This window comes from Nestor notabilis, unplaced genomic scaffold, assembly GCF_000696875.1.
Source record: "Nestor notabilis isolate BGI_N333 unplaced genomic scaffold, ASM69687v1 scaffold4823, whole genome shotgun sequence".
Taxonomy (NCBI): Eukaryota; Metazoa; Chordata; class Aves; order Psittaciformes; family Psittacidae; genus Nestor; species Nestor notabilis.
Window position 1 is genome coordinate 1 of NW_009923150.1, and position 13,664 is coordinate 13,664.

General features: G+C 38.2%; 1 protein-coding gene across 1 annotated transcript in view; it reads right to left on the reverse strand.

The window, feature by feature from the left end:
• Positions 1–2,651: 2,651 nt before the first annotated feature.
• The window catches only part of MYO5A (myosin VA (heavy chain 12, myoxin)), a gene marked incomplete at its 5' end in the record, with an annotated part of 79,204 nt that continues 68,191 nt past the window's right edge, over positions 2,652–13,664 (reverse strand). The window contains 9 exons of the mRNA XM_010011974.1: positions 2,652–4,077; positions 4,915–4,995; positions 6,321–6,495; positions 7,311–7,593; positions 8,412–8,562; positions 9,257–9,346; positions 10,549–10,703; positions 11,095–11,241; positions 13,352–13,445. Coding sequence (XP_010010276.1) covers positions 3,925–4,077; positions 4,915–4,995; positions 6,321–6,495; positions 7,311–7,593; positions 8,412–8,562; positions 9,257–9,346; positions 10,549–10,703; positions 11,095–11,241; positions 13,352–13,445 — 1,329 coding nt within the window. The remainder of the gene's footprint in view (positions 4,078–4,914; positions 4,996–6,320; positions 6,496–7,310; positions 7,594–8,411; positions 8,563–9,256; positions 9,347–10,548; positions 10,704–11,094; positions 11,242–13,351; positions 13,446–13,664) is intronic.

The following is a 13,664-nucleotide window of genomic DNA, read 5'->3' on the forward strand; positions in this document are numbered from 1 at the left end:
GCCCCGTGGAGCGTTCCGAGCCTGCAGGCTGGCTCCCGGCTCCGACAGGCACACAAGTACAGTGGAGATGCGGACTAGTCCCAGCTACCAGGCTGGCAAAGCTGGCATCCTGCATGCATCCTCAGGGATTAGGAATAATGGGTACTCTGGGTGGCAGAGATCACGAGGGGAGACCGAGAAGGGGAATACAACAGGCACATCAATCACCTTCCTGTCAGACACCCTGAAGGAGTTTCTCTAGCAAACTTAGAACAAGATAAAAACAAAAGTCTCAGAATGCAGTTAGTAAGTAAGGACACTCACAGGTATTGTATTTAAATATCCTTTATGAGGAAGAAGATTTGAATAAACCTAGTACCAGCTTTTGGCAGGTGGATATATGCCAGAAGCCCAGGATCCACCACCGAATTTGTGCAAAGGCAATGTTTTAGCAAAGTACAAATCTTCATTCTTATTTCAGTAACACTATTTGGTGACAAGATATCCTAACAGAAGTGGGTTATGTGGAACAGGGTCTTTCCAAGTAAGCACAGCAGTTTATGGCACACTGTTACTGTCCGGGTGTGTATTTACACAACCCTCAGATTTTAACCAACTCCCTTGGCAGTCAACACGAACTCTGCCACAAAGGTGCAGGGAACCTGTGTGCCCTTCCAGGGATTGTGCCAGCACACAGCCCAAGAACAACCACACAAGCTAACACAAAAATTCAAAGCAAATCTTAGTGTTGTATTTTTATTTGGACATTTTCCAGTGATAGCTATTAGGCTACAGTTTTTATGATGCATACATTTACTAAGTACAACATCAGACACTACAACGGATCAGAGCTCTGGTCATTCTGACAATGTTTTGGTTTTCATCCATGTACTGTAGTGGCATTGAGTGAAAACCTATGTTTAAAGGCTTTATTTATCACATGAAGTATCAGCATCTTAAAAAACCAAGTGTTTACTCATAGTTTTTGTACGGTATTTGAAATGTGTTCAGTTTAAATCACAAATTACACAGACCTTCAGATTGCAAATGCTGGTGTTTCCAAGTTGGGAACAAATGTTACTGGTTATCAATCCACTTTTCAACATTGAAGTTAGTTTTTTTTTTCCCCCTCTGATAGAACAGATTAATTGCATTTAATGGACTTACGCACTTTCATGTTCCATCCCAGACTGAAGTCTGAGAAGCAATTTGGATAGAAGACTGTGTCCTAAACATCAGAATAAAATGATCACTGGAATAAAAATACACCAAACTGAATGAGGTAATTATTGTGCAAATTCTCTATAATAACTGTATATAATTCTAAGGGGTCGTTGACAAGTATTTTTCCAGCATCCGATAAAATCTATCATAGCAATAGATAATAAATTAAAATATAAAAGATATGTCCACATTAAAAGAGCATGACAATGATTCAAAGGGAAAAAAAAAGTTGTTAAAATAAATCTGCATTATATTCCATGGTTAAAGAGATATTAGTCCTAAGGTGAAAGATATATTATACACTGACACTAAAATTTTACTTCTGAAAAGTGCATGTAAAATACTGCCATGTAAAACGTTAGGTGAGTTACCAACTACACATCTCTTCCAACTTAAAAATATTTTCCTTTAAAACATGTCAAGCAGCATATACTTTTAATGTGATATAAAAGTAATACCAGTCAAACCACCGAGTTTAAGGATAATACCTATAAATTACTAACCACTACTTTTTTTTAAGGAAACAAGATACAGTAAGGCTTTTTACAGGTAAACAAACTTAAAAATCAAACAAAAATACATTTAGGCATACATTTTAAACACTAACGCTTAAGTAGTGGATGTATTTCCTGATCTATAGTATGAACAGACTGCAATGCCAATTGTTTGGTTTTCAATAGGAGAAAAAAATTTATAGGTCAGCATGTTCTCAGGTATTTTCTTACCTAACCTCTTTACTGGACGTGAAGGCTTTCCCATTACATTCTCACAAGTACAGTACCCCAACAGTCTGAAAATTACATTATACCTTATCTGGAGCCACTGAACAGTAGTAGCTGTAGTTTCAGGAATCAAGTAACATTGGAAAAAAAGAGTGTTTGGTATACCATGCACAGGAAAACTATCCAACTCATTTAGCAAAGATCATTCAAGACAGTTATGCAATACAGTATTAGATTCTTGGAAGTACTGGCATGATCCATCAAACATAATATGGGGCATACATGATTGAAAGTAAGATGACATGAGCATCTTAAAATGATAGTGACAAAGTCTGGGTTGTCTGTACTACCGATTTTAGCAACCATACAAACAGCATGTCTACTTCTCAACTAAAACATAACTGAAATGTTTCAGTCTGCTTAACAGCAAGGATCTTCTCTGTGAGTTTGCAGGCAAACAGATTAGTACCAAATAGTCTAATAGTGTACCTCTAGATTATTTCTCAGTATTTTAAAAGAAATCAATGTTAATGCTAAGATACTAATTATTATAATACATAAAAAATATTGCACAATGCAATTAAACAATGTGTGTGGCTTTTTTTTTATGTGTATATTTGAGCCATACACCACCAACTACCTGTTTTAAAGTTCAGAATTGAAACCTTAGCAGGGCTTCTGTGCTTATGTTGCACATCGTGAAATGTGAATTTTATTGTGAAGACATGTGAGACAGAAGAACCTTTCCCGTAAGATATGCAATATCCAAAATAACTCAGTTTGTCATTATTGAATGGCACTCTGGATCTCCAACCATTAAATCAGCATGAATCATAGTCAAATGACAGCATCACAGTCAAAACCTACTTAACGTTATTGTCAGCCTTTCAAAGAATGAGAGCCTTGGGCTACTGCAAAAATTTTCTGTTAAAGTTTTTCCTCTTAAATTCCAGTATGAAGGAATATTTTTTTTCCTTTTTTAATTTTCTTTCTTTTTTAAGTGGCACCAAACCAAAAGGGACTACACACAAAATACACGCTGTCATTTCTGGGGTCTACAAACAAAGAACATCAGACAGACTACAAAATCTAAATAAATACTAAAATCATTATTGACTTCTGATCATTTGCTTCAAGATTGTGTATTTTTAGCTAACTACTTTTAAAAATAACTAAACATGTAATTTCCAGTGTGCTACTTGTGCTTAGTTACCATTCTCCTCTATAGGTGTTATTTGATACCATTTGCAAAAATCCAGTTTAAATAACAGACTGCATCAGACTGTAAATAAGGTTGACAACAAAAAACGAAGTATCTTATTTTTAGTGCTTAGTATGATACTGTTGTACATTTAAAAGAACACAATATGCAGCAGCGATTTAGTATGCTTGGTAAACCACAGTGCTAACAAATGAACACCTAAGTTATAGCATATAGTGAGCTATAAGACTTATCACTAGAATTCATGTCAAACCGACATAAATAAGTGGTTTAAGAAATCATTTTCTATTGCCAGTTTGTGTTTCTCTACTCCAGTTTTCACAAATTAAATGTAACAGGCTCCCAAGTGACTGTGTATTCTACTACAAAATGCCTTACTTTCAAGTCTTCCATGTTCAGGGCTGTCCCTGTTGATCCCTGCCTATGAGAAGATTACATATGGAGTTTAATTTACACTATTTAATTATGTTACTTAAGATCTAAAAATGTCTCTAGACAGCTGAAGACACAATTTTAGTCCAAGCCCAATTTCCGTGTTCTGGAAATGCATGAATCGGTGATGTCCTCATAAATGCAATGACCGAACACAAATGCACATCTTTCTATTAGCCTCCAATCTGTGGTGCTGTTACGTAGTTTTCCAGTTACTTGTACTACAGATCTGGGCATACATACAGAGTGTTCAGAAAATGTGTTTTCAGTGGCTCACTATGTTTTAATGGGTAAAGATATGAGGCAACTGATTCTCCATCTAACACTGACGGTACATCCTGGCGATCAGACACGTGATATGAAGCCCAGGCCCAAGCTGGCTGGGATCTGAATGGTTTCTAGTGCCAGAGAGGACGGATTAAATGGAAAAGTAACAGGGAAAATGTGTTTAGCATCCATGAGCAACTGAGGAGAGTCCTTCCTGTCTCGCAGACGCATCTGCAAAGAAAAGAAAGTGACTGTGTCAGCATTTAGCCACTTCACTGATAATGATCATCTTGCAAAGAGGTAGTCTTTCATCTGTGCTTACAGATACCCACGTGTGTAGAGACACACACTCTCTGCTAACTTGACCCAACACATCTGCAACAATCATACCTTTCACTGCAGTTACTTTAGTCATTTTCAGTTCTGTGTATCTTCCCCTTACAATGCAATCTGTTAAGATTCCCCGCAGAAGGAAGAATTTGCCCTCTAGCTGGGCATCTTTTCAGTAAGTGGAATTACAGTTTTACACCTTCCCAATCTCCCTTATACTGCTAGTTAATTTGATTTCCAACAGACCAGAAAGATCATCTTTTGTTTCTTTTACTTTGCTTTACTGGCTGCTTTTCTTTGGCGTTTTCAACACATTTCATTTTCATAAATATATATAAAACTAGAAGGGCTAAATGAAGAACTTTGGAATGAAGATAGGCCTCAGTTTTCAAAGCAAGTGGAACTTCTCGTGCAGACACAGGTCTGACAAAAGTAAATTTGCATATATAAATGTTACCACTTGAAAACTTGGCATACAAGTGTGTTTACATACACAAAGATGTACACGCACAAAAACCTGTCATCTTCCAAAAAACTCATAGATACTGACAGGGAAACTAACATTTTCATGCAAGCCTGGAGGCAGTAAACTGTGATTGCTTATAATTTTAAGGCTGACAGCACCAAGCCTAGTTACTTCAGATTCCTGAATGCATTTCAGGATGCAAGCTCTTTTGGCTCAGCAGAGGGTTTATTAGGAGTAGTCAGATGATTATAGATGAAAGGATATAGCCATACCTGTATTGTACGTATAAATGATACCAAGACTCTCTCTTCAAACTCATTAACTGGAGTATACAAATTCAGAACTTTCACAATCTGTAAAGGAGAACAACCATTCTTAGATTCATTTGACTGATGAAACAACAGATGCATCATCCATGGTTACTAGTAACACACATTTTATATTACATATTTTAAAAAGAAAATTCTTTACAAGTATTCGTTATTTTTTGCTTCATTGATACATAGGGAATTCCATCACCTGCTAATGCTATGTTTTTTGACTGCCTCCTCCAGAATATGTGTTCTTTGGAGATACAAACTGAGAATTTCTACATGTGTGCGGAAAATACCAAACTGTGGAAAAATCAGATGGTAAGTAACTCTGCTCCTACACTCTCTGGGAACATGTTGTATTTCTCACCCTAATTTTGACCCTATAATTATGACCTTCTGTAGCTTCCGTTCAAGAGTCTTATGACTGTTTTTCAAGAGAGTGAGCTATTTCTGTAAAAATGGGGTTAAAACCACCAAAGGAAGGAGCTGCATCACAAAGACTTTAAATAATAATATGGGTTAAACTTGCAAAACTTACTAAAAATTCTCTTTGCTTTTTTACATGATTCTCTTCTAAAAAAACACAACACTTTAACAGAGTTAAAACACTTGAAACATGGAATATTAACTTATTATTTCAGTACAAAACTAACAGATATTTCCGGCAGTGTGAATTACTAAATGAAAATGACTATCAATGCAACTGCTAGTGCCAACACCATTGTGAAAGAAATGAAGAAATTTCTTCCTTTTCCTGATGGGAATGTTGAATGATCACCAAAGATGCTTGGATTCATTTACTCCTGTTAAAGAAAAGTGCAACTTTATCTGTACAAAATCTAAGCTTTCATAAAGAGAAGCCTTCAGCTGTTCACTGAGATGTGTTTGGTTCAGCCTTCTGAGGCTAATAGGTACAGTAACTTAACACTTTTGTTTGCAGACCCAGAGACAATGGCTCTGTGTGAACTGTCCATTAACTTAACTGGATACTAACTCTGATGGCAGAAAGATAATTTCCTAGTATGCTAGGCAGAGCTGTCTGGAGTACAGAGATGTCTTTGAGTGAAGAGTTTTCTTAAAGGATTTTCACAAACTCAGATACTATGCATAATTCTGCACACTGAACAATCTATTGAGATTCCTCTCATTTGGTCCAAAACTTATCTTGAACATCAGACCTCAAGAAAGGTCTGGTCTTTTTTTATTACCCCTCCAACTTAATCTGTTTCAGTTGTACTAACGCAAAACAAAGTAAGAAATCATTGATCCATGTGCAACAGCAGTGCAGGCTGGCATAGCAAACACCAGCAGAGCAGAGAACTGCTCAAAAGTGACAGCAGAATAGACAGTGAGAGTTTGCTTACCTGGGCAGTAGTCAGTGCATTGCACATTGAACAAATGGCTTCAGCATCCTCATCTGTTTTCTTTTTTACTTGCAACAACTGTGCAGCCTGGATGAGGGGTTCCAGGGTTTCTTTAGCCCCACTATTCATCAGATTTTTATCTCGTAGCCATTCTTCTAGTTGACTCACATTGTATCTGTACAAAGAGATAGGAGTATCAAGATATTAATGCTTGATGATGGCTAAATTGAAAGCATGTGCAATTTTTACTTCCCAGTGTTTCTTCTATGTCCTTACATGTTTTTCCTTGTAATTTCTTGTAATTTTGTCTTCATACTTTTTCCTTCTAACTAAGGCAGGAAATTCTGATTTTCAAAACAGTTAGAAACTACGGCCCAAGACTTCCACTAACTAGCTTTTCCCATCTGTTTCTGTTCCTACTAACTGCAGGAATGTTATAAGAAGAAACATAAATAAGCTTTTGTCCATGTAAAAGTACAGTGAGGCTTTTCAATGTCTCTTTAGGGGCTGGAATGCCTTGGCTAAATTTCCTGGCATATGCCAGTAGAATGTATTGGACCACTAATGTCAAATGTAGGAACAGAGTGAGATGGCACAGGACTTGCCACAGGATGCAGCAAACTACAGTGTGAATGAACACAACAGGTATCCAATGCACCACCAGCACACAAAAAACAGAGCAAATGTTTGCTACTCTAAAAGCTGAGAAACAACTATCAATATTTCACCTACAGTTTTGATTCCTACTTGATGATGAAATACTTTTGATTTGCTTCTAACACACTCCCATGAAAGCCAGGTGGGATTTGGCCTAAGTTAACCAAGCTCTTTTTGACTGAACCTCACAAAAATCAATTTAACAGCATCTGCAGCTGTTTGTGTGTAGAAAAATAAATATTCAAAATGTATCTGCTGATATTGAGCAGTGTCACGAGTTCACTGAGGTTTTCAGCAGCATATTCAAAGAAAGTATAACATAAGCTCTCCCACCTTATTTGCATTCCTTTGCTCCACGAGCACATGTCCTTGCGCAGGAGAAGATTATTAAGTGTTACAGCCCCAACGATGTAGAACATCTGCTTGACAACCTGCTTGATCAGCTCTGGATCCATTCCATGCTGACACATCACTGAATGGAAGGAGTTCAGCTGCCGAATAATGGAGTCCAAAGTGTAGGTTCCTTCATCAGCAATGCTGGATGTTCTCTTCCGCAGCCCTGTTGGTTTCACCCCTGAGACACCCTGGATTGTCTCATGCTCCAACATTCCTGAAACTGCATTGGATTGGCAACATTATTATAATGACCGAAAACTGCCAGTATGCAAGCAATTGTGGAAGACAGCAAAACAGTATTTACACAGGAAGAGCAGGCTGGGCTTTCTGCCTGCCACACCTGACCATGATTTCCAGCAATTCTGTGTCCCACTATGTCCTGCAGAATCTAAACTCACAGATTCCAGCATGTGTGTTTGAAAGGGAAGTCTAACACTAGCTTGGTAAAGTATTTCTTTCCTCCCATGGTCATATGAGCAGCAGAGACAGCAAAACAAGAGCTGTTCCATGCTTCTAAATGTTGTGATTGGAAAGCATAATGAAAATGTGTGCGAGTACTCTCTGACAAGAAAAACAAAAAGTATTTTTAATGAAAAAAAATCTCTTTGAATGTGAGCTCCATCCCTGCTATTTCATTGCTAATTGCTGTCCATAATAACCACCAACCAGTACTCTCCATATTCATTTTAATTGTAAGTTCTCATATAATTGAAGTCTAATTTTTCCATGGGATACTTCCCAACAGACAGGGCAACAAATATCAGACTGTCCTAGCAGTTTTTTTCCTGTAAATGCATGATTTATGACAAGCATGATTCAGGTATATCCATTTATTCTGGCACTGCTAGAAGAACCAGCCACAGTTTAGTTTTTCCTCTAATCCAACCTGTCCAGTGTAGTCCTTGTCATCTCTAAACAGAATACCACAAGAAATGGTAATGACACTCTGCTGGTTAGGAAGAAACCGAAGATTACCACCATCTCAACTTTCCATTTGGTACTACAGTGTGAAGTTTAAGGAAATCAACTTTGCCTTACCAATCATGGGTTGCAGAATGTTTTCCAACACTCTGACAAGTTGTTGGTAGATCTGAATAGCCAAGTCACTCAGTACTTGTCTGTATTCAGCTAGATCGAAATTAGTGAGGCAGTGTTCGTTTTGACGAGGTGTATTATGCTTCATAAATCCCTGAATTCATAAAACAGAAATGAATGCTCTAATACAAAAATATTACACAAACCCAGTATTTGTGTTTCTCCCACGCAACTGAGAAATAATGCTTTGAAAATAATAGCCACAGCCCCTCAAAACTTTAATTTGGAACTTCTTCTGATTAAGGCTAACGCCAGGATTTGCTTTTCAGCTGTGATTTGTACAACATCTGCTTCCTTGATTTGACAATTCAAGAATCTGACAGAGGAACAAACTCTGCTAACTTTCTGTCACTCAAGCATAGGCATTTTCACCTGGTCATTTAAGGCTGAAAGCCCAATTAAGTTTGAAAAAGGAATTACGCATAACACAGCCTGCAAACCTAAACTGGTCTGCCACAGTATGGTTAAAGGGCTTAATATGGCTGTTTTCATAGGAAGTGCAGCAAATCATTACTAAACAATGTAATGGTAGCAGCCAGATTCTTCTACTTAATCTGAGTTGGCACTTTTTGGGAGCACAATGTCATCCGGTCTCTGGGCCCCCAGCCTGCAATAAATGGAAGCTGGTTCAAATCTTATCTCCTCATGCTTCCTACCGATGTCATCACCATCATTCCAAAAAGCATAGCCATTTTATGAGACTTTGAAATGTTACAGGTATTTGTTACAGAGTGGTGCCCACAGTAGTACTGCAGAGCAAAAGAAACCAGAGCAGGAGTGCTGCTTACCTCTTCTCCACTGTATTGCTTCAAACAGTGCAAAAATCGGCAGGTGTTAGATAGCCAGAAGGACACTGTTTCGAAGTCATCACCTCTTTTCTGAAGATAAAAACAAACACATTTTAACAAAGACTGGCAGGAGGAATAAAACAATAAAATGTTAGCTAAACAATTAAACACTTAAAATCCACTGTCTTGTAGCTATGATAGTTTGCAAAACTTTGTGTGTTTCAGTAACATATTAGAAAAGCAAGTTTTTCAGCAAAATCCCACTGAACACCTTCCCTGTTGTAGTATTTTTCAAGGACTTCCAGAATATGATTTCCTTCACAGATATGAACTTTCTGTGTTTTACAGACCTCCCCTAACTGCTCTGTGCAGAAATCACAGAGCAGTGTGAATGTATTCCCAGAACGCCCATTCTGTGGCACAGTGACTCTAGTGAAGAGCCCAACAGGGAGGATGGGAATGGTGCAGAGCCAGCAGGAGGAGCAAAGAACAATTCAGTTCTGATGAATGTCACTTACATCATAACCATTTTGGCAGCCTGATAAGGAGAACAAAACAAACCAACCAAGCCTCCTCGCCAAAGAACACAGGAAGTGGTATATGCTGAGTAATGAAAATTTCTAGAGCTCTACAGCATGCACTCCAGTCACTTAGAGATGTCCAGAAATTTTCTATGAATACCTAAGCTCCTGCAGGATTGTTTACTGGGCAATTTTTCAAAACATGCAGTTGGATTAAATGCTTGGCTTTTGAGCACATCTGTCTCGTTTAAAGACTAAAATACTCCATGAAGCATAAGGCATATTTATGTCTTAATAATGCCTTCAAGATACCCCTGGCCTAAACTCTCCTAGCCAACTCACTGCAAAGACTTCAAGCAGTAACATACTGTTATCTGTAGGTGAAGAAAACGAGGAGATCTGTGAACCAAAACTGGAAATGAAACATTTTAATTAAGTGTTCTGGAGAAGATTAGCAAAGACTCACTCACTATGCAGACTCTTGACTACATCCAAAAGTTCATAAGCATAGCTTCAGAGGAAGAAGACTATTCAAAATAAAAAGAAGGCAGTTCTTTTTCCACTAATTCAAAGCATCTATGGTATTCTATGGATAAATGCTGTTGTAATTTGTTGCTTTTTAAGATCACTTTTCTGTGACTTCAGTGGGCAGAGTTTACCCATCAAGAAATCCAGAGCCAATTCATTGAAAGCCTTTCCCTCACTCCTCTAACATAAAATTAAAAGCAAAATTTAAATCAATATTTTTCTAAACCAAGCAGACTAACCAACCTTCAACACTTTTTTGATGCCATTGATGGTAGAAGTCAACAACGACCGCACTTTTTGGTCATCATTAAGGTAATCCGCATGGCGCACACACATGAACAAAATATATGCTGGTAGTCCTGGAATCAGGTTGACAGCTACCCCACGTGGTTTCAGCTCTTGGGAAAAACAAACACACATCGTTTTGTTAAGTGTAAACTCATTGGAAGATGTTCTAGGAAGTAATCGCAACCTCCTCAGTTAATGGTACATATGTATCTACATAGGGCCAGTGAAAACTAAGAGCAGCCACTTTCTTGGTAAAATATCAGAACAGAATAAAAAGAAAACCATAACTGCCTGGTAAAAAACATGCAGGCACATTAGTATGTACTATATTCATCATGAAGAATGATTAAATTGCAATAGACATTTAGAAGTTTTAGATAAACTAAACACTGTCAAAACCAAAATAAGCTATTCATTTCATAATGCAAATTCAGTGTTCTTCCAATTCATTTTTCAGGGTGTGTGGGAGCAGAGGAGGCAGTAGATGAGAAAGATGCTTACCTAAAATAAGATTCTTGACAAGCTTTTGTTCATCCTCCTTCTTATATTCTAACATCCCTTGGAAGTCCTTTTCTTTCCGTGGAATGTTAACTGGACGAATAGGCTCGTCAATGATTTGTCCAGGGGATATGTTCTCCATCTGGCCCACTGCAGAGGGAAAACAAAACGAAATTATGAAATATTTTCCAGTTTAACCAATGCATACCAGAGGAAATGATTTCTGAGGAAGAACTCCAGCACAGAGAAGTAAAAAATATGTTTTCCTTTGGTTCAGAATAACATTAATCAACAAAACTCCCATTAAACAAAAAGACAGACTGTTGACAAATGTATCTCGGGTGGCATCCCTCCTTTGAAGGAGAGTGGAAGTATGTGAACAGCATCCACCGATACAAACTTACGGCTGATTTCCTGGATTTTATCACATAAAAGCACAAAGGCAAAGCAATAGCTGTTAATCGCTTAACCCCAGATTACTACTGCAAAGGTCACTGTTAATTGTTCTGTGAAACACTGGTACTTTTCAAGCTTGATGTTTGTTGCCAGTTGTAGCAGGTTTACCTCAACCAGTAGCCAAGCACCCACACTGGCTCCAGCAAGACAATATATTCCAGGAGAATATTAAGAGCAAAACTGAGAAAACGTATGTGTTGAGAGAAAATTGGTTTAATAAGCAAAGGATAGGGGCAGGAGGAAGCAAAGCAAAGGCAATCACAACCCATAGGGGGATTGATGCCCAGATAGCTTCCAAATGACAGCTACCTTGTATGCAAAAAACCTGTCTTCTGGCTCCTGACGTGAGGTGGTATGGAATATGGAATATTCCTCTAGCTAGTTTGGGTCAGCTGTCTTGACTGTGTGCCCATGGGTCTTCCTACCTTCCCGCTTACTGAGGGAGCAGAGTGGGGAAAAAGATACAACCTTGACACTGTGCCAGCTTTGTTCAGCAACAGCCAGAACACTGGTGTGTTACCAACACTGCTTTAGCCACAAATCCAAACCACAGCATTGTACAGGCTGCTACGAAGGAAGTTAACTCCATCCCAGCCAGACCTACTACACCTTCCTACGTTAATCAGGTAACATACACAGACAAAACTATGTTTTCAGAAACATTTTCCCCACTTCGTGTTGTGTATGAATACTGCTGTGGTCTTGTCCAGAGTAGTAACCAAAGAATATTGAAAGACTTTAAAAAACAAAATTAATTTGAGTAGCCTTTTGGAAGGATGAAATATCCACCTTGTGCATACAGTACCTCACACTGTCACATTCAACACCTGCACTCCACCTGATTAGGCTGCACGTTTATTTTTGCAAAGCAGAACTCAGCTTCATCCCATGAAAGCTACATCCTCTTCTCAGACCTCTCCTAGCTGCATGCAGTTATGAACTGCTGAATATGTGTGTACTGTCAAATAGGATAGAAAATGCAGAAATCCAAACTGGAGCTCAGGGAGAGATCCCACTAACTGAAGGATAATATACGCCTATTAATCCAGGTTTAACCAGATATCACTGTTCTTTTCAAACACTGAAGACTACTCATTTCTATCTTAGTACTCAATAAGACAATAAGGCAGCAAGCTTGTTTCTGTAAAAAGCAGATGACCATGAAAAGCTTCTGAAAGGTTAGGACCAGGATTATTTGAAAACAAATTCATACTTCAACTTTATAACATTATTAGTTGCTTTTAGCAATTAAAATTACTTATGCAGAGACATGGAAAGCTCTCAGCCACATCAGTCCTGAGATCCTAAGGCAACTCACACTGACGCTCATAAAAATAAAATTAGCTTAGTCCATATCTCAGCATTCTCGTATTCAAGTTTGGCCAGCAGCTCCAAAAGGAAAACTCAAGTGGAGAAAGACAGTCTTGGCGTTCTTGGCTTCAGTGATACAGAAACTACCATTCAAAGGGAAACTGGGTAGATTATTTCTGCCTGGTTCATATTTAGTATTGCTTTTGTCTTGACAAAACCAGCTACTGTCTTTGAGTACACAGACAGCCCAGGTAACATGCCTCCAGAGAAACATCAAGCTCCTTTCCTCATTCCTCCAAAACACGATAAATCTTCTAAATGTTTATAAAGGAACACACAATGCTCTGAGCATACCTCCTGTTTCTGGAATCAGTTAACAGAGACTAATGCTACTGCAGACTTTATTCCCTCACGAATGCTAAAACAGATGGATATGATGACAACAGGACCACAAAAAGTAAACCAAAGTATTTCTTGCCAAACATAAAAGTACCTTCAAGTTCACCGATCTTCTTAGCAAATACTTTCAACTGTTTCTTTAACTTGCGAACAGTTTTGTCTTGCTTTTCAAGCTGCTCCATTAAATCCTATGAATTAAAATGAGAGAAAGATTAAGATATGAGAGAAATGCCACAATGTGTGACAGACAAAATCAGTGCGGTTAGAATTACAAGGCAGTGAGGAAAGCTGAACAGTGGTGCCATCCTCTGGCTGAGGTTTGCAAGCTGGTATGCTGCCTATAACATAAGCCAAATATCACAAATATTATTAAGTTATGTGCAGCAAGACAAAGGCAAAGCTCTTAC